The 19,492-nt window shown below is 55.8% G+C and overlaps 1 protein-coding gene across 1 annotated transcript; it reads left to right on the forward strand.

The window, feature by feature from the left end:
- Window positions 1-4,087: 4,087 nt before the first annotated feature.
- Window positions 4,088-19,329, forward strand: STX6 (syntaxin 6). Its single transcript, XM_075422518.1, has 8 exons — window positions 4,088-4,156; window positions 6,684-6,853; window positions 7,447-7,541; window positions 9,288-9,350; window positions 11,583-11,705; window positions 12,989-13,095; window positions 14,699-14,793; window positions 16,410-19,329. Exons 1-8 carry the CDS (start codon window positions 4,122-4,124, stop codon window positions 16,484-16,486), a joined length of 765 nt encoding a protein of 254 aa, XP_075278633.1. The 5' UTR covers window positions 4,088-4,121; the 3' UTR covers window positions 16,487-19,329.
- Window positions 19,330-19,492: the final 163 nt, after the last annotated feature.

Genomic DNA, 19,492 nt, shown 5'->3' on the forward strand with positions numbered 1-19,492 from the left:
ATCCGAAGTCACAGTTCAGCAAACCGCAGGGCAGACTGCCTGCCCAAAGGAGTCCCAGCCTAATTACTCTTTTTTTTCCTCTCCTTTATCTCAATGTCACCTTCCTTTCAGCCGGCGGGCAGACGACGGCTGCAGCCCTGTGCACATCCCAGAGCACAGATGTGTCCTCTGTGCGACTGCTTCCCGCTCAGGTGTGACGGGGAGGCTGAGCAACGATGATCCCGAGCCACGGAGCTGCTAACAAAAGGGGGGACCGGTGGTCTTGGGCATTGCCAGCAAAGCACACTGCACGCGTGCTTATTGAAAGCCCAAAGGCATGCCAGGAGGCACCCCCGAGTCCTCAGAGCAGCAACCACCGATGAGAACAGCAAGTGCAGAGCAGACCATCTCTGCGCTGAATCTCTCCTTCCACCACCAAGGGAAAATGCAAAATAAAATGTCTGTGCCCGCCAGCGGGCACTGACTCCCGCTGCTCCTTCTGAGCAGTGCCCCTTCCCTCTCATAGGGACATTGCTTCGGCCACCTCGTCCTTCGCCTGGTTTATGGGGCTGACTACGTGACGGAGCCCAGAGCCCTGGCCAGGACGTCATGGACACCGGGCTAACGAGGAACGGTTACCGGGTAAGGCTGCTGGGGAAAATTTTCTTCTAATTTCACCCACTTAAAAAAGTAACGAGGACTCTGGCAGTCCAGCACCTCACCTCTCACGTAATTTCACCTCTTCTTGGGTCCCAGTAAGCTCTCGGCATCCCATGGAAGGCAGTCCCTGAGGTTCACCCTGCAGAAAGTAACGCGGTCTTTGCTCAATTTCATTCCCCGTTTTCACCTGCATTAAATAAACAATTTCTTATGCACTACAAAAAGGAAAATCAATCTTCTCCAAAACAACCCTCATTCTGAACAGTCATCCCGTATCCTACCGTGAATTATCACCTTGCACTTGCTCATTTATTCCATCCTTGGTTGCACTTTTACCATTTTTGCCCGCTTGCCCAGTCAGGATTGCAGTCTCTGCTGCCCACAGGCCTTGCACTGCCACAAACCCACCCGAGGGTATGGCTACAGCATGAAACCACCTTTCCTTGGACAGCAGAGAACCCACAAGAGACAGCAACTGGAGGAAAGCCACAGCCACAGGAAGAGCTTTGGCCAGGCTTCACTCTTTCCCAGACAACAGCAAGCCCAAGGAAACCCGCTCCATCGGCTCCAGCACGTGGGACCGGGAGCATCCAGCATCCGCGCCTTCTTCTCGGCAAGGAGCAGCCACCTCTCGGTGGCTTTTTCTCTTAACACCTCAGAGTCACCAAAGCCAGGGGACCATGCCACCACATGGTCGAGGCCTTGTGTCACCTGGCCCCTTCACGCTTCACAGTAAAGTCCCCACAGATTTGTAAAAATGAGGCTCAGGAAACCCAGTTACAAACGCAGCGGGGCCAAGAGTGGGTAGGATTTGATGGAACCCCCTGGGTTTTGATGTCCACCCTTGCTGCCTGCCACAACACTGAATGTTTAGCTACAGACCAGTGTTTTGTGTGAAGTTACCACTGCCTTAATCCTCCTCTTAGAACCACCGTTGAAAACCTTCAACAACTTTCACTAGAAATGCAAACAAGGAGGGAAAACACCAAAGCATCTGAAACCCATTCACTTTATCACTTCTTCCTTTGCTGTAAAACCTTTTCTGAGGGGGAAAAAAATATCCCCTATACTTTTAGAAAACCAAACTCAAACCAATCCAGCTTTTCCCCCTAGAGGAAAAGCCATCTCTTCCACGCCAAACGTAGGTTCTTTGCACCAGGCTAGCACGGGATCACACACACAGCCCTGTGCATGTACCAACATGCCACAAAAATTTTCCTGATAAAAGCTTCAGTGAGGCCGGTTCTTCCCTGCAGACGGTTGGGATTTTGACGAGCTGGCGCTTTTCGGCGCAGAAGTGTTTAATCAGATCTTTCCTGACCAGTTCTCCAGCTGTGTGCCATGTGCCGAGAACTCCTCTCCCAGGGAGGAATCGGGTAGCCGAGCACGCCGAAAAGCTACCGAAACATTCCCCGCTGCTTCCGAACTGAAAAATCAGAGCTTCCCACAAGAAACGGCAAAAATGGCCCCATTCCAAACTACACATAGCAGAGTGGTTGGGGTGGCTTCCATGTGAAACTCTGAATCATTTACTGCATCACGTAAATTAATTTCCAGCATCAAAGAAAGGGCTTCCTTTTTCATTCCTGGAAAGCTGGCAACTTCCCTACGTTTCAGTAGTGCCTCCTTCTTTTCAGCCCTCAACAGCTCTGCGAATGTCTACACTTTCTCGCAAATGCGTAAAAAAACCATTTTCAATTAAGTGAACAAAACGTTCATACAATATATTAAAGGATTTCTGAAATTCCTAGCTAGTAACTCTAAGAGGCTGTGGGAGCTTTTCCCTCTTTCATTCCCGGCGTGGTGAAGGTTTCAGGGGACGCTTGACGACAGCAAGCCAAACTGCGCAGCTTCGGCATGCCAAAAGGAGACCAAATTCCCCTCAATAGATTTTCACAAGTGTTTGATCAAATCTAACCCCGATAACATTGGATGCACTGCTCAGAATACACCACGCCTTTAAGCACCCTAACTACTACAGCCAAACCCCTCGGAGGCTCTGAACACTGAACAACCAGGCTACAACCTTCGCCGAGCGGCTTCAGGGGGGCGTCCCCGCTGAGGGCGCACACTTCGACAGGCGACTTGTCCTGCGCTTTGCAGAACAACCCACCACCTCCGAGCCCATTAGTGACAGGCCAGTTGTTAAGACACAGCACATCGGGAAATGCTGTCCCTGCAGAGAGAAGCAGCACCCCAAGGAGAGCCAGGCCTCTGCTGGGATATCATTGGCAGAAAGAAACCAGAACTGCCAGGCAGCTCCAGCCCAACCCAAGCTCTCCTTCCCCTGCTTGGAAATACGCCGGATTTCCTCCTCTGTCCCAGCAAGAAGCCCAAACCTGCCAGAGCAGGAGACAAGGGCTGCAGCACAGCATGGGGAATGGCGGCAGTGGGGCAGGCGAGAGCTCTGAAGCGCATGAAGCGTGGGTGGAAATCACGGGAGGATCGTGAGGTTTTGTGTCAGTGACTCCTTGGCACTCCACTTTTTTCCAGATGGGACCCCCTGCGCCCAGCACAGCGCATTCGGCAGGGACCCCCCGAAACCGGGGGGGACAACCCATCGAAGGCACAGCGAGGAACGGCCACCAAACACAATCCCCGAAGCTGCCGCCCGTCGCACCACGCCTGGCGAGCTGCAGCTTCCCCGGCACACCGCTGGCCGGAGTGGGAGCGGGAGGCGGCTTCCTCGTCCCCGCCAGCTGCAGAAACCGGTTTTACCCGCGCCACGGCCTTCCCACGCCACCGTTCCTGAGGAAAGCCGCTGCGGTTGCAGACGCCAGGCCTCCAGTTCACACGCTGAGCAGGCATCTCTGCAGAAGGGCGTTGCCAGGGTTTGCTGGACCAGGCAGCGGCACGCACTTCGGTTGAGAAGGCAGAGATTTAGGCGCAGATCCCCTCATGGTGGCTGGGAGGGGGACGTCCCCACGCTGAGGGAGCTCGGCCGTGGGTGTTGGGGAACAGATCCCAGCACGGGCACCATTCCTCCCCCGCCAGCTTTCCTCAGCCCAGGGCTACCCGTGCTCGCAGCCGAGAGGCTACCGAGGAGCCCAGAGGTCGGGATAGAGGTGAGCGAGGGCACAAGGCCTCCTCACCCCGGGGGACGCACAAAGGCCCAGAGGCAGCAGGCCGTGCTTGCCCCGTAGCAGCGAAGAGGGAGGAAGGAAGGAAGCAGGGCCAGGAAGGGAGCAGGAAGAGGAGCGGGAGCGCTGCAGGCTGGCTGTCGCCCTCCCCTTCTTCGTCTTCGTCTTCGTCTTCGTCCTCCTCCTCCTCCTCCTCCTCCTCCTCCTCCACCACCGGGCCGGGCCTCCCCTCACACCCCGCCCCTCCCCTCACACCCCGCCCCTCCCCTCACGGCGGCCGCCATGACAGCGCGCCGCTCACCCTCAGCCCGCCGGTGTGCGCAGGCGCGCAGGGGCGGGGCTGGGGGCGGGGCTTGGCTCCGGAGGGGCGGGGTGGGCGCGGCGCGCGGCGGCGGCAGCGCCATGTCGATGGAGGACCCCTTCTTCGTGGTGAAGGGGTGAGCGCCGATACCCACCCCCCCCACCTCACCTCAGGGGAGACCCCCGGGGCTGGGGGGACCGGGGAGGGAGCCGAGGGTGGCCCCGGGAGTGGGGGGGGTTGCGCGGGGCGGCCCCGCGGTAGGGGAGGCCCCGCGGTAGGGGAGGCCCTGGGGGGGGGTCTCTGGGGGCGAGCGGGGAGGGGGAAAATGGCGGCCGCGCCCTCGACGCCGGCCCTGCCGGCCCTCCCCCCCCTGCGGCTGGGGAGAGGGGGAGGGCCGGCGTCGAGGGCGTGGAAGGTCTCCCCTCACGAAGCTCTGTGGGCCTGGGGGACCCCCAGTTGTGGGGCTGCACCCCCGGGGTACGGGGAGGCGGTGGGCCCGGGGGGCTGTCGACCCTGCAGCAGGTGTAAGGATGGAGGGGAGCTGGGATAGAGACTGCGGCGTGGCCGGCGGTGAGGGGAGGCAAGCGGAGAAGAGCCTGGACGAAGGCAAGCTGACCCGAAGGCAGTCGAGGTGGGAGGAAAGCAAAATTGTGATTAATACAGTTAATTTAACAGCTGAAAAACCACACCAGGGCCGGCTTCAGCTTCTGCTGCGGGCCGGTCGACTGTCTCCCGTCGCCATGAGACAGTGGAAGGGCTCATAGGGGAGCAGTGGGCATTCCCAGGTGGAAGAAAACCTCCTGGAAACCGAAGGCGGTCGAGGCAGGAGGAAAGCAAAATTGTGATTAATACAGTTAATTTAACAGCTGAAAAATCACACCAGGCTTCATCTTCTGCTGCAGGTTGGTCGACTGTCCCACATCGCCGTGAGACAGTGGATGAGCTCTTGGGGGAGTGCTGGGCTTTCCCAGGTGGAAAAAAACTCCTGCCAAACCAAAGGCGGGAGGAAAGCAAAATTGTGATTAATAGTTAATTTAACAGCTGAAAAACCACACCGGGGCCAGCTTCAGCCTCTGCTGCGGGCGGGTCGCCTGCCCCGCGTGGCCGCGAGACAGCGGAAGAGCTTGTAGGGGAGCGGTGGGATTTCCCAGGTGGAAAAACAACTCCTGGAGCGCAGGAGGTGTGGGAAGGGATGCCGGTGCAGCCGGGCAAAGTGAATCGCGCTGCCAGGTTGGACTGGTGATAACGGGGGAAAAAAAACATGAGTTGCCATGGGTGGGGAGCAAAGCATCCTGTCAGACTTTCCGGAGAGGTTCCCGCACCGTGCAGGGAAGGGCTGGGAGGGGAAAGGGGATGTGCTGCTGCTCCCGGTGTTAATTATTACCTAGGCGGTTGGGGTGGAAGGGGCTGGTGGCGGTAGAGCCACCAGCATGGCATTTAGTTTGCTTTCCTGGTGTTTGTGACTCCCTCCATCAGAGGACAGCCAGCTGCGCTTTAAATTCCTGCTTGTGGGTACTTCCCTAAGTATGCGCAAGAAGGGAAAAAAAACTAAAACCCCAAACTTTTCCTAGAAAGTAGCAGAGGGAACGAAGCTTGCCCGACCCTCAGTGCGGGCTGCTGACTTTAGGGCACTAGATGTGGCGGGCTTGGAGCTGTAGGCGTGCGAGAAGAGGAGGGGCGCGCGTCAGGGTGCTGAGAGACAGCAGCTGCGACAACAAAGTTGAGTACTTCAGGCCGTGGTGTAACGTAGAGAGCGCTGCAGTCCTGGCACCCCTCCAGCGTGTGGGCTCAGTTCATCCGTCCCAGGCTTCCCCTGCTGATAACCTGCTTTCCTGCACCGGATAAACACCTGCATCTTACACGGATGCTGTGCGCAAGCTCTTGGGCTCGTGGTGGCCCCTTTCACGCCAGCAAAGTCTGGTCTCGCCTGCGTCCCTCGTCCTGCATCCCCGTAAACCTTGGGGAGCGGTTCACAGCTCAGGACCGCAGAGTTTGTAAATACAGATAACCGCGCTGATGGGCCGTGACCCAAACTTACAGACCCCCCTGCCCCAAATCATTAAAGCAGCGTTCAGTGCTGTCAGCAAAGCCTGCTTTCCCATGCCGTGAACGCGCTCGTCTCCAAAAAGCTTAGAGCAGCAGAAAAGACTTCTGTTCCCTAAGCCAGCGTAGCAGAGCCGTGTGTTTTTTAAATGCTGAATTAAAATAAACAGCGCTGCACTCAACAGTCTGCCTGGCTGTATTGTGGGGACAGTCCCTGTAATTCTGTGTGCCCTTGGGGTATCTCACGGAGGTCATCAAAGAGTCTTCAGAGGAAAACTGTTGAGAGGAATGCAAAACATTAATTGCCAAAGAGCTGCCTCGTCCAGACACTCTGTCCTGGCTTGTCTGCGCGACACTCGACAGAATCCTCCCCTAAAGAAATAGGTCCCTTCGTTAATAGCTGACCTGTAAGTTGTTGCTGCTCAGCGCTTTGTGCGGGGTTGTCCAGCGGGTAGGGCGAATCCTTATTTCACAAAATAAGCTAAAAATTGCTTGAAGGGAAGGTGTTTGGGAGAAAGCTGTGCTTTCCTTCTCGGCTGGCCACGGGGCTGTCCCAGCGTGGCTGCTGCAGAGCAACTGCTGATCGTTCCTGTGCTTGTCTTTAATCACCCCGGCTGCAGGGAGGTGCAGAAAGCCGTGAACACCGCCCAGGGGCTCTTCCAGAGGTGGACGGAGCTCTTGCAGGATCCCTCCATTGCCACAAGAGAAGAAATCGACTGGACCACTAATGAGCTCAGGAACAACCTGCGGAGCATCGAGTGGGACCTGGAAGACTTGGATGAAACAATTAATATCCTTTCTGTGTCCTTTGGAGGCAGGGGCGTGCGGTTCCCTAGTTGCGGTAACCAGCCGAGCACCAGTGCTTGCCAGTAGTTACATTTTTGCAGAAACCAAGACTATTTGGGACTGGATTTTGCATTTACATCGGCTTTTCTCAAACTTCAACTGAGAAATTAAGGCAAATGTGTTCAGCAAAAGGGTTTTCCTTTTGACAAGGTTTACTCTAAGATGCTTTGTTCTAGAGAGCCTATTGTGTTGTCTGAATTTGGATTTCTGTGTAGTCAGTCATATTCTAGGCTGGCTTCCAGAAATACTCCTGTTGCCTAGGGTTCATCTGAACACTCCGGAAAGTGCTGCACAGCATCGGAGAACCAAAAAAATGCAAGGGAGAAGCCTCACACTGCTGCGTGTACTGCACAGTACATTCCTGCCATGCCTTTTTTTTTTTTTCCCTGCAGCGTTTCATACTTTGCTAATCAAATTTTGGGAAAAGGCACAGCGCAATGGCTGCTTGGTAGACCCCCGCTGAGGCATGCTGGGGGGGTTGTGTGTCTGTGTGCGTGCCCGACACCGGTACCGGGGACTCCTTGACTCGCTGCCTACGCATCGTTGAAGCAAACCCACGGAAATTCAACCTCGATGCGACGGAGCTGGGTATCAGGAAAACCTTCATCACGAGCACGCGGCAGGTGGTCAGGGTAAGGAACGTGGGCTTGGGGTGGGAGCGTCGGGAAGGCAGGGGTGGTTAAAAAAAGGAAAGCCTGCGGCCATTTCTGTGCTGATCTGGAGAGCAGAGAATAAACCTGCCACCTGCTTGCTCTTAGTATTCCTCGTCTTCCCCAGATGCTCCCTCCTGGGGCTGTGAGGCTGCAGGTACCCCATGGCGTACCCTCCTTTTCCGCTACTGCCCCTTGTAGGTCTTCACACCTCTCTTGCAACAGCAAGCCTGGGAACCTGTAGTAACTGGGAAGGAAGCGTGAAAACGCTGCTGCGACACAGGGGAGGCTGGAGCTGAAGGAAATCGCGACTGTCCTGTGCTTTTGTAGCGCTGGTTTTCAAAAACAGAGAGTCCACTCTGAAACACTGACAGATGGTTAAAGCCTAGCGTTATTGACGTGGTGACTTCAACTTCCTACCACTACAAAACAGTCCAAACAACCACTAGATTTATTTTTAACTTGAGGAAGATTTTTTATTTTAGTTTAAGCTCACACTTCAGAAGCAAAAGGAGGATTTTTAACAACTTGGTGGTAATAAATAGAGAAGCATCACCTTCCCAAAAGCTTCACTGCCTGGTAACAAGCTGCTAGTTAGGAAGTTTTCTCCCTATTAATAGCTACACTGAGTGTAGCTTAGTTTCCGCTGCCCCTCATGACTGTGATGCTCCTGCTTCACAAAACGCGTTGCTGTGGCTGGCAGCAAGCTTGTTACCCTACCTGCAGTCCCGCGGTCTGGATGCTGTCCCTAAGGCTCGCTGCCTGGGAACCGATCCCGAAACCGCGCTGGCCCCGGGTAGCAGGCGTGTGCTTGCTGCCTTGCCCTCGGTGTAGTCTGCTCCCCAGACAAGCAGGATCAGGCAAGCCTGCTCTGCGGTCCTCTTTTCCTGGCTGAAAACTGCTGGCTAATGGGTCTTGGAGCAGCGTCTCTTACTATTAAATGAAATTCGTTAGTGGCATTATGCAGCTGACGTACTGTTTCAGTGGAGGAATCTGTGATACACGGCAGCGTGTGCATTAGCCAGTGAGAAGTAACTGAGTGGGATCTGGTGCTCTTAGGTGACTTGTTGTGTGTCTCTGAACAGTAAAACATACCTAAATGTTCTGGTGACATCAGAACTGTGCTGGTGGATCAACCTCTTGCTAGGTCTTGCTGACTTCTTGCTAATCTAGCCTACAAAAACTAGACTACGTTGTGATGGGGAGCCTTCTGTGGCTGGTGGTCTCCTGCAGGAACTCAACAGCAAAACTTAATTGGTAAAAGAGAAAGCATAGGCACAGTTAGAGAGCATGGCCACAGGGCAGGACCTGTGTCTCATCCTATGCGACATAAAACCAGATGCAACTGGTAATAGAGCGCAGGGGCTTACAGGCTTCCAAAACCTTGAAAAACATAGCTCTTCCTTACAGTCTATCAATGGGAATGTTAGTTTAATATTATACAGGTCAGTGTTTCTGGCTGTAGTGGAGCAAAACGAGTAGCAAATAAGGAGTATTTTCAAAATATCCCATTGGCGTTGATTCTAGTGTTAGTAAAACGCTGAACTATGATGAAGCTTTCTACAACATCCTTCCAGACTCTTCAAAACTGCACATTTTCAGAGAAAGCCTCCCTTCCCTCCCTCCCCCTTCAGAAGCGTTGCTGGGTAAAGAGCCCTGTAGCGCCCTGAAACTGCCTGTCACCTCAGATCCAATGCTCACATACTTCTTCTTTCGTTGAACACACAGGAAATGAAGGATCAGATGTCGAACTCCTCCGTGCAAGCACTGGCTGAAAGGAAAAACAGGCAGGTGAGAACCAGAAACAGGCAAGTTAAGTGAATGCAGTGGCTGTTTTGTTCTTTAAGGAGTGAGAAGGATTTATCAGCTCTAGCAGCTGTTGTCTTAAGGTATATGTTAGGTGAAACTTCCAGTTTCACTTACCCTAAGGCTCCATATTGTAAGGTAGACTGTATAGCGTTGACCAAAACTGCGTGAAAGTTTTAATTACGATATATATCCTGTCTGTAGTTCATCCCCTTGAAAGCCTTTGTTCTGGGAAGGGGCTTGCGTGCTGCAGCAGCAGTGTGTGTTTGAACCGTGTCTGTTTTGCTGGCCTCAGAGCTGGTTCTTGCAGGCACGCTGCTGCCACCCTCTTCCAAGCCTGTCTCTCCGAGCCATAAGTCATCCCTCGCCATCTGTCTCCGTCTCCAGAGCTGGTTGTGTACAACTGTCGGTGTTGCATCATCCCGTGGAAGGGGGAATCTCCCTCCTTCTCGGGGAGGGGGGGAAGAGGCTCAGAATCCATGTCAGTGAGTGTAATCCTCTGCTGTGTTTAGGAGCCAAGATGCTGCCATATCCTTTCACACAGCTGCCTCTCGTAATAGTTAGCCATGTAAGAAGATGAAAGAAGCTCAAGGAGTCTCAGGTTTTCTGCACTTGTAATCTAAGGAATAGAAATGGATGCAGCTTGTGCTCCTCCCTGGCTGACGAGGAGGCTGTAAGGAGATCTCAGAGCTGACTTCCAGAGCTGCCTCGGTAAAAGCTGGTGTGCGCTTCGTACGATTCACTTACCTGGCTGTGTCAGTCTTAACACTTGTGGCAAAAATGACAAACTGCAACAAGGGACTGAGAAGCACAGAGCTGATTCCTGAGCTTGTTACGGGGTTGACTGATGTGCTTGGCAAACACTTGAAGAAGCAGAGTCCCTGACACTCTTGCTCAGACAAGTCTGTAGCTGTCTCTGCGTTTCACTGCCTGCCTTTGTGCGAAGTTCCTGCTAGCTGCAGGAGACCACAGGGCCCAGCCTGCCTGGCGACATCTGGTCAAGAAAACTGACTTCCCCTCACCGTCTTCCTCTCCCTTCCCCAGCCCCTCGCCTTCCCTCCGGACGGCGAAGCCTGGGCTGCAGCACCTTTTGCAGCGTGCCTCTGTGTCCAAGAGGCTGACCCTCATGGGCTAAGGCTGGCAAACGCAGAGGCCTTTCCACTGAAGCTGCAGCAAAGCTAGTGCACCGCGTTAAATAAGTGATAGCTGAGCTTGCCACGAACTGGAAAGAACCGGGAGCTTGCTCAGTGTCAATCAAAGCCAGATGTCCTGCTGGCTTCCTGCGCAGTCGGTCCGTCAGCTTTCCTCCCCCCTCCTCAAACTCTGTAAGGCAGATAGATGAACTGTAGAAACCTTGGTTTTAGCCTGCCAGAGCAGCCTGCTCATTGTCTTCACAAATACTCAGCCATCCCCTCCTGCCCACAACCAGAAGCGGTGAGACGGTCTCGTTACAAGTCAGCCTTCCCTCCACACTAGCGGGCTGAGCTCCCCGAACCATTCCTAGTGCTGCGGAGTGCAGCTCCTCGCCTGCAGGCCACATTCATTCCTCGGCATCTTGCTCGTGTTATACCCCTTCCAGGGCCCAGACTTCCTCAGCTGGAAAGCCACGTCTCTGCTGGCTTTGCCTGAGCTTCTCCGTTCGGGCTGTAGAGCAGGTAGCAAGTGTAAACTTCTATGCTGGCAACTGTGTGGCGTTCTGGAGGAACAGGTAGCCTGAATCAAAGAACATGAGCGTACAATACTGCTGTGGTTATGTATTGCACTGTTTTAATGTCAGCTCAACTGGTTAAGTACTTTCTCCAGACCCTGGTAAGCCCCTGTCATTAGCAGCATGGTGTTCAGTTCAAGCCATACATCCATTAACACAGTATATCCGGGTGCTTCCCAGCTTACGTGTCCTAGCACACGGTGCTGCCTTTTGAGCGGACTGTTGCTAGTCCTGTGCGCTGCGCAGACCTCCTGCACACACCGTCCATCGGTCGTACTCCAGCGGTCTGTCTGCGGTATCGGGCTGCGGAGTCTTCCCATGCTGGCATTTTGGCATTGCGTTGTTCCAGTTCGTGACAGCACTCTGGCTGAGTAGCAACAGAGCAGGAGGAAAAGGATGCTGTACGCGTGTGTGCGGGAGCGTTGCCTCGTCTGCCTGCCCACTGCACCCTGTAGGTGGGCTGTGAGCAGGCACAACGGTCTTGCTGATGGCTCTCTGCATCTGTTCAGGCACTCCTGGGAGAAAGCGGGAGTCAGAGCTGGAGCTCCGGACCTGACAAGTACAGCCGTCTGGACCGGGAGCTGCAATTAGCAAATTCACACTTCATCGAGGAGCAGCAGGCTCAACAACAGGTAAGGCAGCCGGCACCGTGCGGGCTGCATAGCTTAGCTTGCCAAATGGGTGCCAGGGGGATGAGGCATGGGCTGCGAGGGCCGAAAAGAATGCAGTCCTTGGCTGGTCCGGATCCAGGAGCCTGACAGCCCTCCTCTGCGCTTGCAGCATATACCTTGTGTGTGCCTTTCCTGGGCAGCACAGCTCTGGATGCATCTTGGCACAGTTTTTAACCCTTGAGGCTTGGGTCTTCTGCTCTGTACAGAAGGCAAACAGCATGATCTGGAAGATGTAGCACACTAAGCTTTACTACTACAAATCCTTGGAGGAGTAGAAACGTTGCAAACCAAAGAGAGCCCATTCCTCTTACGCAGCTTTCCCTGGTGAAAAAATGAGCCGATGTTTGCTGTTGTTTGCGTGCATCTTCATCGGAAGGGGCTAGGAGCAGGAGCACGTGCCTGCTTCCTTTTCCTGCCTTTGTCAACATGAGGTTCGTGAGAAACCGCGCACGAGGGCTTTGCGAGAAGCCCTGGCGAGGTGCTTCCCCGCTGCCGGGGGAGTTCCTCTGGAGAAGTGCCCGGGCAGCACGCAGACCTGCATGCAGCAGCCCACCCAGACACGGGCCTTTAAGCAGGCAGCTTCTCGGAGGTGGCAAACTCTTCTAAAGCTCCTGACCCGTGACGCTGCCCTGGCTTTCAGACGAGTTTTACCTAGTGACTCTAGGAAGATAAATAGATTCAGAAGTAGGTAACTAGGGTAAATCTAATCCTTAGCGTGACTGTGCCCTGAAAATGACTTAAAACATCAGCAGACCTGTTCCTTTGGCACATTGGGAGCCAGGCTTGCTATTTTTAGCCGTAGAAGCTGCAACAGCCTTTTTACTCGCATTAACCCCTGGTTAGCTGCAGCAGGTTCCAGGTCGCTTTTGCCAGGCACAGCATCAGCGTGGCTCCGTGGTGCTCGCTGCTGTGGGCAGGGGGTCTTGCGGAGGTTTGGATGACCAACCCTAAAAGTCACCTTAGCGGTGGGTGCAGCAGGGAAGGGAGGGGGCATGGCTGGATGCGGGGATATCAGGAGACTGCAGCCTGCTGTGCCGTGGGGATGCCCTGCTGGGGAGGCTTTCCTGCGGCTGTCACTTCTCCGGCATTTCTTGGGAACGCAGTCCTCATTCCTGCTGGCTTAGGTCTGTGCCCAGGCCCTGCAGCTGATGTTGGCCGAGCGGTGAGTGTGATCAGCTGGCTCCGACCCAGCTGCGGGAGCCAGCAGACCTGTAATTGCCCGTTTCCCTTCTCTTTGGCCCCAGCTGATTGTGGAGCAGCAAGATGAGCAGTTGGAGCTGGTCTCTGGCAGCATTGGCGTGCTGAAGAACATGTCCCAGCGCATTGGCGGGGAGCTGGAGGAGCAAGCAGTGTAAGTAGGAGATGAAAACCTGGTATGGGGCTGGCTGCAGCGCAGCTGGGGGTCCTCGCACACGTATCTCTGCTCCTACTAGGGCCTTGAATTTACTAGTCCCTCAGGCAGCCTCTCCCAGCTAGCCTTTGATTTCAGGCAGCAGAAAGCATTTCTTACCACAGCCTGCAAGGATTTAACCGCAGTCTCGCTCGTTTGAAAGCCGGCACCAAGGGTAGGCTTAGCTACCAGTTCACCTTTCTTTCTCTCTCCTTTATACACGCTCCCCGTAAGGCATGCAGTCACGCTCCTTGGCTTCGGGCAGCCGGCAGTGCCGAGCAGATGGGGGAGGGAGGTGCTGTGTACTGGGGATACTGGGCGCTTTCCCCACTCCGCGGGGTTTTGTGCTGCCCCTGGATAGCTGCTTCACCGGGGAGTTCTCAGCTCTGCCTTGCCGCTCTGAAACACGCAGCACAGAGCTGCTATTCATAGTTAAAGCTAAAAATAACCCTCAGTCACGCAAAGGGTTAAAGGGTAGCTCACAAAGTGATTTGCATCCATCGTTTACATACAAATTAGATTTCTTTCCCAGTTCTTGTCCTTTGCAACAAGTGCATAAAGTTTCCAGTTAAACAGGCTAACAGCTGCCACTTCCAGAGAGGCTTGAAGGGTTCACGGCTAAAACCCCTCCTGGTGTGGCTGACAGGGGTCTGGAGGGCCATGTCCCTTGTGAAGTGATGTCGTCTGTGGTGGCGAGGAGGAACTTTAAACCCACCTCCCACATGAAGTCTTGCAGCATGAGAGTCTTCTGCTGTCACGCGAGCAGATCAGTGTGGTGTGTCTGTTTCCAGATCACCACGTAAGCCATGAGTGCTTGCGAGAAAGTAGCAGATAACCACTGCAGTGAGATTTTTTACAACTCTCTCCGCGCCGAAGGAAGGTTTAACAAGTGCTCTAGAACTCCAGACAAAAGAAGCTGTCCTTTTAAAAGTATTAAGCATTTAAGTCCCACTGGCTGGAGACAATTGGATTGGTACCTTGGTTCTGGAAGTGCTCGTTTCTCTTCAGATGGGCTCTTGGCGTTGACAAAGCACGGCTTCAGGAAGGCTTTCCGATTCATTGCAGTTGCTGTGTGGAGGACGCAGAGGGGTAACTTCCATGCAGAGCTTAAAAAGCACCTTAAAAGCAATTGCAAATCTCGTTCCTGCTTTATTCGTGGAGCAAGATTTTAGCTTCAACTGCAAGCCCTGAATGAGAAAAGAGATTTAAAGTCCAGGTTGGCACCTAGATCTGTCTAAACCATCTCCCTGACCACAGGTTAGAGGGGAGACTTTCCTCTAAAAAGGAGGGAACCCTCCTGCTTCTCACCTCGGAGGGGTACGTAGAGCTCACCGGTGCACACGCAGGGGGGACCAGTCCGACGGGAGTCCCACATGATTTCCCACTTTCCACCAAAGCAGAGCTGCTGCTTCAGCAGGGTTTCACCCCCCCCCCCGCCATTGGGTACTTTCAGGAGAGCGGGCCACGTTGCTTTTCCCCACCAAGGTGCAGCACACTGATGACTTTGGTGTTTGGGTCGGGGTGTGTGAGCACGCTGAGAAATCCCATGCTTCTCTGTCCCCAGGATGCTGGATGACTTCTCCCACGAGTTAGACAGCACGCAGTCGCGGCTCGATAACGTCATGAAGAAGCTCGCCAAAGTGTCTCACATGACGAGCGGTAGGTCCCGGGAAGCGGGATCCGGCCCTGGAGAGGGAGAGGCAAGCCTTCGGATCTTCGGGCTGGGACACTGCGTCCTCCCGCCCGCTGATGGCCAGCCCAGAGCCGAGCGGAGGGGAGGCAGCGGATCTCGGTGCTTGAAAGAGGGGGAAGACTTCCAAGCCCTGCAGTTTGCTCCTGCCCAGACGCTGCCCTGCAGCCTGTCCTCTGCCTTTGTTTTGTTTACAGATGCCTTTCTATTTACGCTGCTATTGCCACGCTGGGAAAATCCCTCTCTAGATGGTAGGAGGGGAAGCTCTGCAGCCTCCTGCTCTGCCGCAGTCTCTCGAGCTGCCTGTGGAGCAAAAGCTTTCGAGGTGCCGTAAAACACTTGCCACAGGCGTGGCTTTTCCTGCGGCAAGCCCCTTCCCAAATCCCACCTGCCCCGGGGCTGCTGGCGCCCGCCGGCCCGCTGTCGGTCCGGCATCTCTCAGCTGGCAGAGGAAAGGGGCGATTTCTGTGCCGGGCGGGAGGCTGGACCCACGAGAAAAGCCCTTATAAGGCTGTGCCAGAAGCCGGTGGGCAGAGCAAACAGGAAGCCCGGCGTGCCTGCTGGGAAGTCCCCCGCCGCCGGCTCGCCTCTCCGAGCGCTGGCGGGGCGCCCGGCCGGCGCCGCCTCCCTCACCCGCTCCCGGGGGTGCTGGGGTGGCTTGTGGAGGCAGAAGTGACTCAGCAGGAGAAGTGTTGCTCTGGGGGATTAGGCTGGCTGGGGGATTTAGGAGTTTGTGGAAATACGGCCCTAGAGAGACCGTTTGGGGTGCTGACGGTGCCCTTTGGGTCCCCAGTAGCCCAGTGGCAGCACAACCCCTGGCGAACCTCGTGTATCTTCACTTTCCTCTGGGAAAAAATGCTTTGATCGCTGCAGAGTGCCTCTGAGAGTTGTGAAAGAGAATTTCTGCTCTCCCTGGCATCGCACGCTCCGGGGCTGACCAGGAGAGCTCTTACTGGGGTAGCTGCTGCGCCCAGAAGTTGGGGGGGGGTGCCAGCAGCCCTGTCCCCGCTGCTGCACCGTCATCTCGCGGGGGGCTTCTCTCTGCCAGCACAGATGTGGCCACGGGCCGACAGAAGCTCTCGGAGGCGATGAGCTTTTGCAGAACATGCAGGGGGCCAGCGAGGTGTAAAGGCACCCAGGGAGAGTGTTAGACTCTCCTAAGGGGAGCTGCCACAAGCTCTCCCCGGCAGAGGTCTTTCGGGCAGCTTTCACCAGACCCCTTCTTGTTCCTCTAGCAACCAGGTTGCTCCACGAATGAGCAGCAACGCGGAGCAGCCAGCACTCCGCTTCTTCCTCCGCATTGCTTTTGAAGCGGCTTATCAAATCGGTTTGAGCTTGGCCGGGGAGAAGCCTCAGAATTCCCACAGCCGGCCCCAAAAACGGATGTGTCCTGGGGGAGAAACGCTGTCGCCCCGTGGGCTGCAGTGGGGTGCGCTGCGAGACGAGCTGCTGCTTTGGCTTTTTTATGGCTTCTGGAAGCTTAAACTGGGCTCCCAGTAGTACAGCGAAGGAAAGCTCTCCGCCCCCTGCCGTGATTCTCCTTCCCCCTTAAAGCAGGGAGGCTGATGCTTCCTTTTCCTTCCAGATCGACGGCAGTGGTGTGCAATTATCGTCCTCTTTCTCATCTTGCTGGTGGTGCTCATCCTGTTTTTCGCCCTGTGATGGACTGAACTTCCGCGGACGCCCCCTCCCCGCCCCCTCAGCCCCGGCGTGCGGGGAAATGAAACTCTCGCCGTTTCCGTCCACCCACAAAGAGCAAGAAATCCCGCACCCAGCTCTCACCGTTCTCCTCTGAGGACCGCGGCTCGGCTCCGCTGGCGTCTGGCTTGGCCCCGGGGAGTGAAGGACTGGAGCTGCCTCTTTCCCCTGGCGCGGTGCAATCTGGACCTCGGCTCCGGGTCTGGAGCCGGGCGGCTGGAGGGGGACCTGACCCCCGTGCAGGTAGGAGCTGGCCGCAGCGGTCCCCAGCCGCCCGCTGTCAGATGCGGACGCAGAGTAGCGAGCCCTGGGGGGGGGGAGCAATTAATTAATTCACTGAGCATTACAAACCACGTCGCCGGCCTGCGGGTGCTTTCCGGCCAAAAGCATCGCTGGAACGGGAACCGGTCGAGCTCCCCGCGCCGCAGGGTCTGGTGTCCCGCCATTGGCCGGCCGCGCGCCGCTCACAACCCCAGAGCTTGGGTTGGTGCACGCTGAAAGCCGTCAAGTAGCCGTTAGCCGGCGAGTGAGTTTCCTAAAGCTTTTGAAATTGCCTCCTTCGTTATACAAGCCTCTAAAGCTCATTGACTGACGCTTTCTTTGCCCTTGTATAACCGAGTAACTGCTTCTGTTTAACAGCTGCTTCCCTTTGGCAAGTGATTTGTCAGGTCTAAAATAACTTATTTTTTTTAAGGAAAGAAAAAAACGACTTTGAAGATTTTTTTTTTTTCTGATGACTGTTTGAGCCACGCTCTCTCTGCGGGTGCACAACGCGCGTTCTCAGAGGAACGGGGCTCAGCTATATATTTTAAGTGCTTATGAACTTGTAAATAGGATGTCTTCATTGTCCCCAACTGCTGGTTTTTTTGACACCTCCATTGTAAGCAACCAGAAGGCGGGAGAGTCAAAGCTAGGCCACGTTTCTGTGTTGCTTCCCAGTCCTTTTGTTACCTTTGTCACTCGAGTTGTCTCCGCAGTGTCGGATAGCCTGGTTGTCTCCCTCGCACGGTGAACTGGGTCGATACCGAAATGGGATGAAGAAAGCCCACCCTGGCAGCATCACAGAATCACAGAATGTTCGGGGTTGGAAGGGACCTCTGTGGGTCACCCAGCCCAACCCCCTGCCGAAGCAGGGTCACCCAGAGCAGGCTGCACAGGACCGCGTCCAGGCGGCACTTGAATATCTCCAGAGAAGGAGACTCCACAACCTCCCTGGGCAGGAGAAGTGCAGAGGGGGGGGTTTCCTGCTGCAAACACCGATTGCAGGACACGGGGTGACTCTTCAGGAAAGCAAAAATGATTTCTTGCTAAAGCCTGCTCCCGTATGTAAGTTGCAAACACCAAAAGACTGGGGGCAGGCTGGCTTACGCCTCCCATCTGCCTCTCAGATGGGGACGGGGGAGGAAATTAATGGGTGCTGATGCTCAGACTTCTGCTGAAATTGCAAATTGCCCCTGAAAATTGTCCTCCCCGAGTGGGAAGCTCACCGCCAGGCACCTTCACCTCCGGGATGCTTAGCCTGAACGCTCCTCCTCACCGGGTTAGTGGCTTCCTTCGAGCAGCTGCGTGTCCCCTGGCCAGGCACCGGCCGGGCGGGTGAGACCCAGCTGCTGCGCTGGGTGCTCATGTCGTCCAGCCCGTGCTGATGATTTCAGCAGTTCACAGAATCCCAGCATGTCAGGGGTTGGCAGGGACCTCTGTGGGTCACCCAGTCCAACCCCCTACCGAAGCAGGGTCACCTACAGCAGGCTGCACAGGACCTTGTCCAGGCGGGGCTTGAACATCTCCAGAGACCGAGACTCCACAACCCCTCTGGGCAGCCTGTGCCACGGCTCCGTCACCCTCAGAGGGAAGAAGTTCTTCCTCATGTTCAGCTGGAACTTCCTCTGCTTCAGTTTGTGCCCGTTGCCCCTTGTCCTGTCGCTGGGCACCACTGGAAGGAGTCTGGCCCCGTCCTCCTGACACCCACCCTGCAGATATTTATAAGCATATAAGCTGCCGCACGCCTCCTGTCCCCGCATTATTTTTGGCGTGGTCGTGCTCCTTCCTTCGTCCGGCCTGCTGCCATTGCCGCGAGCCACCAAACTGCCTTCAGGCGCGTTTCCCCTCTACGTTTGCTTTTTTCTCTTGGTGGTGGGGCCCCTCTCTAGATCAAGGCATTGCTGCTGCCCAGTGCGGTGCAGCAGAAGTCACCGGGCGTTCTCGCGGTGACCCTTGCTCGGGGACAAGCCGGGGCTGGGGGGGTCTCCTGGCACCAGGTAGTGGGAAAAGCTCCCACCGGCATCTGCCGGGCATCTCCTGGAGGAGGGGTTGCTGAGCCCCGTGGCTGCCTGCCCAGACCCCCCCAGCACCACGATGTGGTCAGGAGGTGGCTGTTGGAGAGATGGGCCCTGGGATGCCCGGCAGCAAAGACCCTGAGCCCATCCAGAGACCCCACCCCCCAAAAGGTGGGGTGGCACCGGTGAGCCCCCCAGCACAGCATCATCCCCCGGGGATGCCCCCCAGGCTGTCCCCCAGACCAAAGGGGTCCTCGGGCCCCACAGAGCTCCCCCCACACCCTGGCTCTGCCTGTCCTGGACCATGTGCTGTGCCCCCCACCCCTGCCACCCCGCAGCCCTCGCCAAGCTGCCCACCATGGTCATGCTGGCCCCGGGGGGCTCAGCCCCACACGAAGGCACCCGCATGCTCCCCAGCACCCAGACCATGACCCTGGGGGGCTGGGGCATGTCCTGGCCCCCCAGCTGAAGCCGAGGGTCACCCCCCAGCCCCGCCATGCCACCCGCAAGCCAAGGGCACCGTTTCATTATTACATATATATATTTGGTTTGTTTGTTTTCAGTTTGAAATAATTTAAGAGAAACCCAGCAGGGAGCCCTGAGGACGCGGAGATGGGGTGTCCACACGCTGGGCCACCCTGGTGCCAGCAGGATAGACCACCCTGTCCCCATGCTTGGGGCAGCTCCTGGAGAC

Source organism: Opisthocomus hoazin, chromosome 6 (genome assembly GCF_030867145.1).
Source record: "Opisthocomus hoazin isolate bOpiHoa1 chromosome 6, bOpiHoa1.hap1, whole genome shotgun sequence".
In the NCBI taxonomy this organism is placed as follows: Eukaryota; Metazoa; Chordata; class Aves; order Opisthocomiformes; family Opisthocomidae; genus Opisthocomus; species Opisthocomus hoazin.

Coding starts and splice junctions, on each gene's coding strand:
- STX6 (XM_075422518.1), top strand. CDS start 4,122: ATGTCGATGGAGGACCCCTTCTTCGTGGTGAAGGG. Junction 6,854..7,446: donor AGACTTGGATGAAACAATTA/ATATCCTTTCTG, acceptor CTCGCTGCCTAC/GCATCGTTGAAGCAAACCCA. Junction 13,096..14,698: donor GAGCTGGAGGAGCAAGCAGT/GTAAGTAGGAGA, acceptor CTCTGTCCCCAG/GATGCTGGATGACTTCTCCC.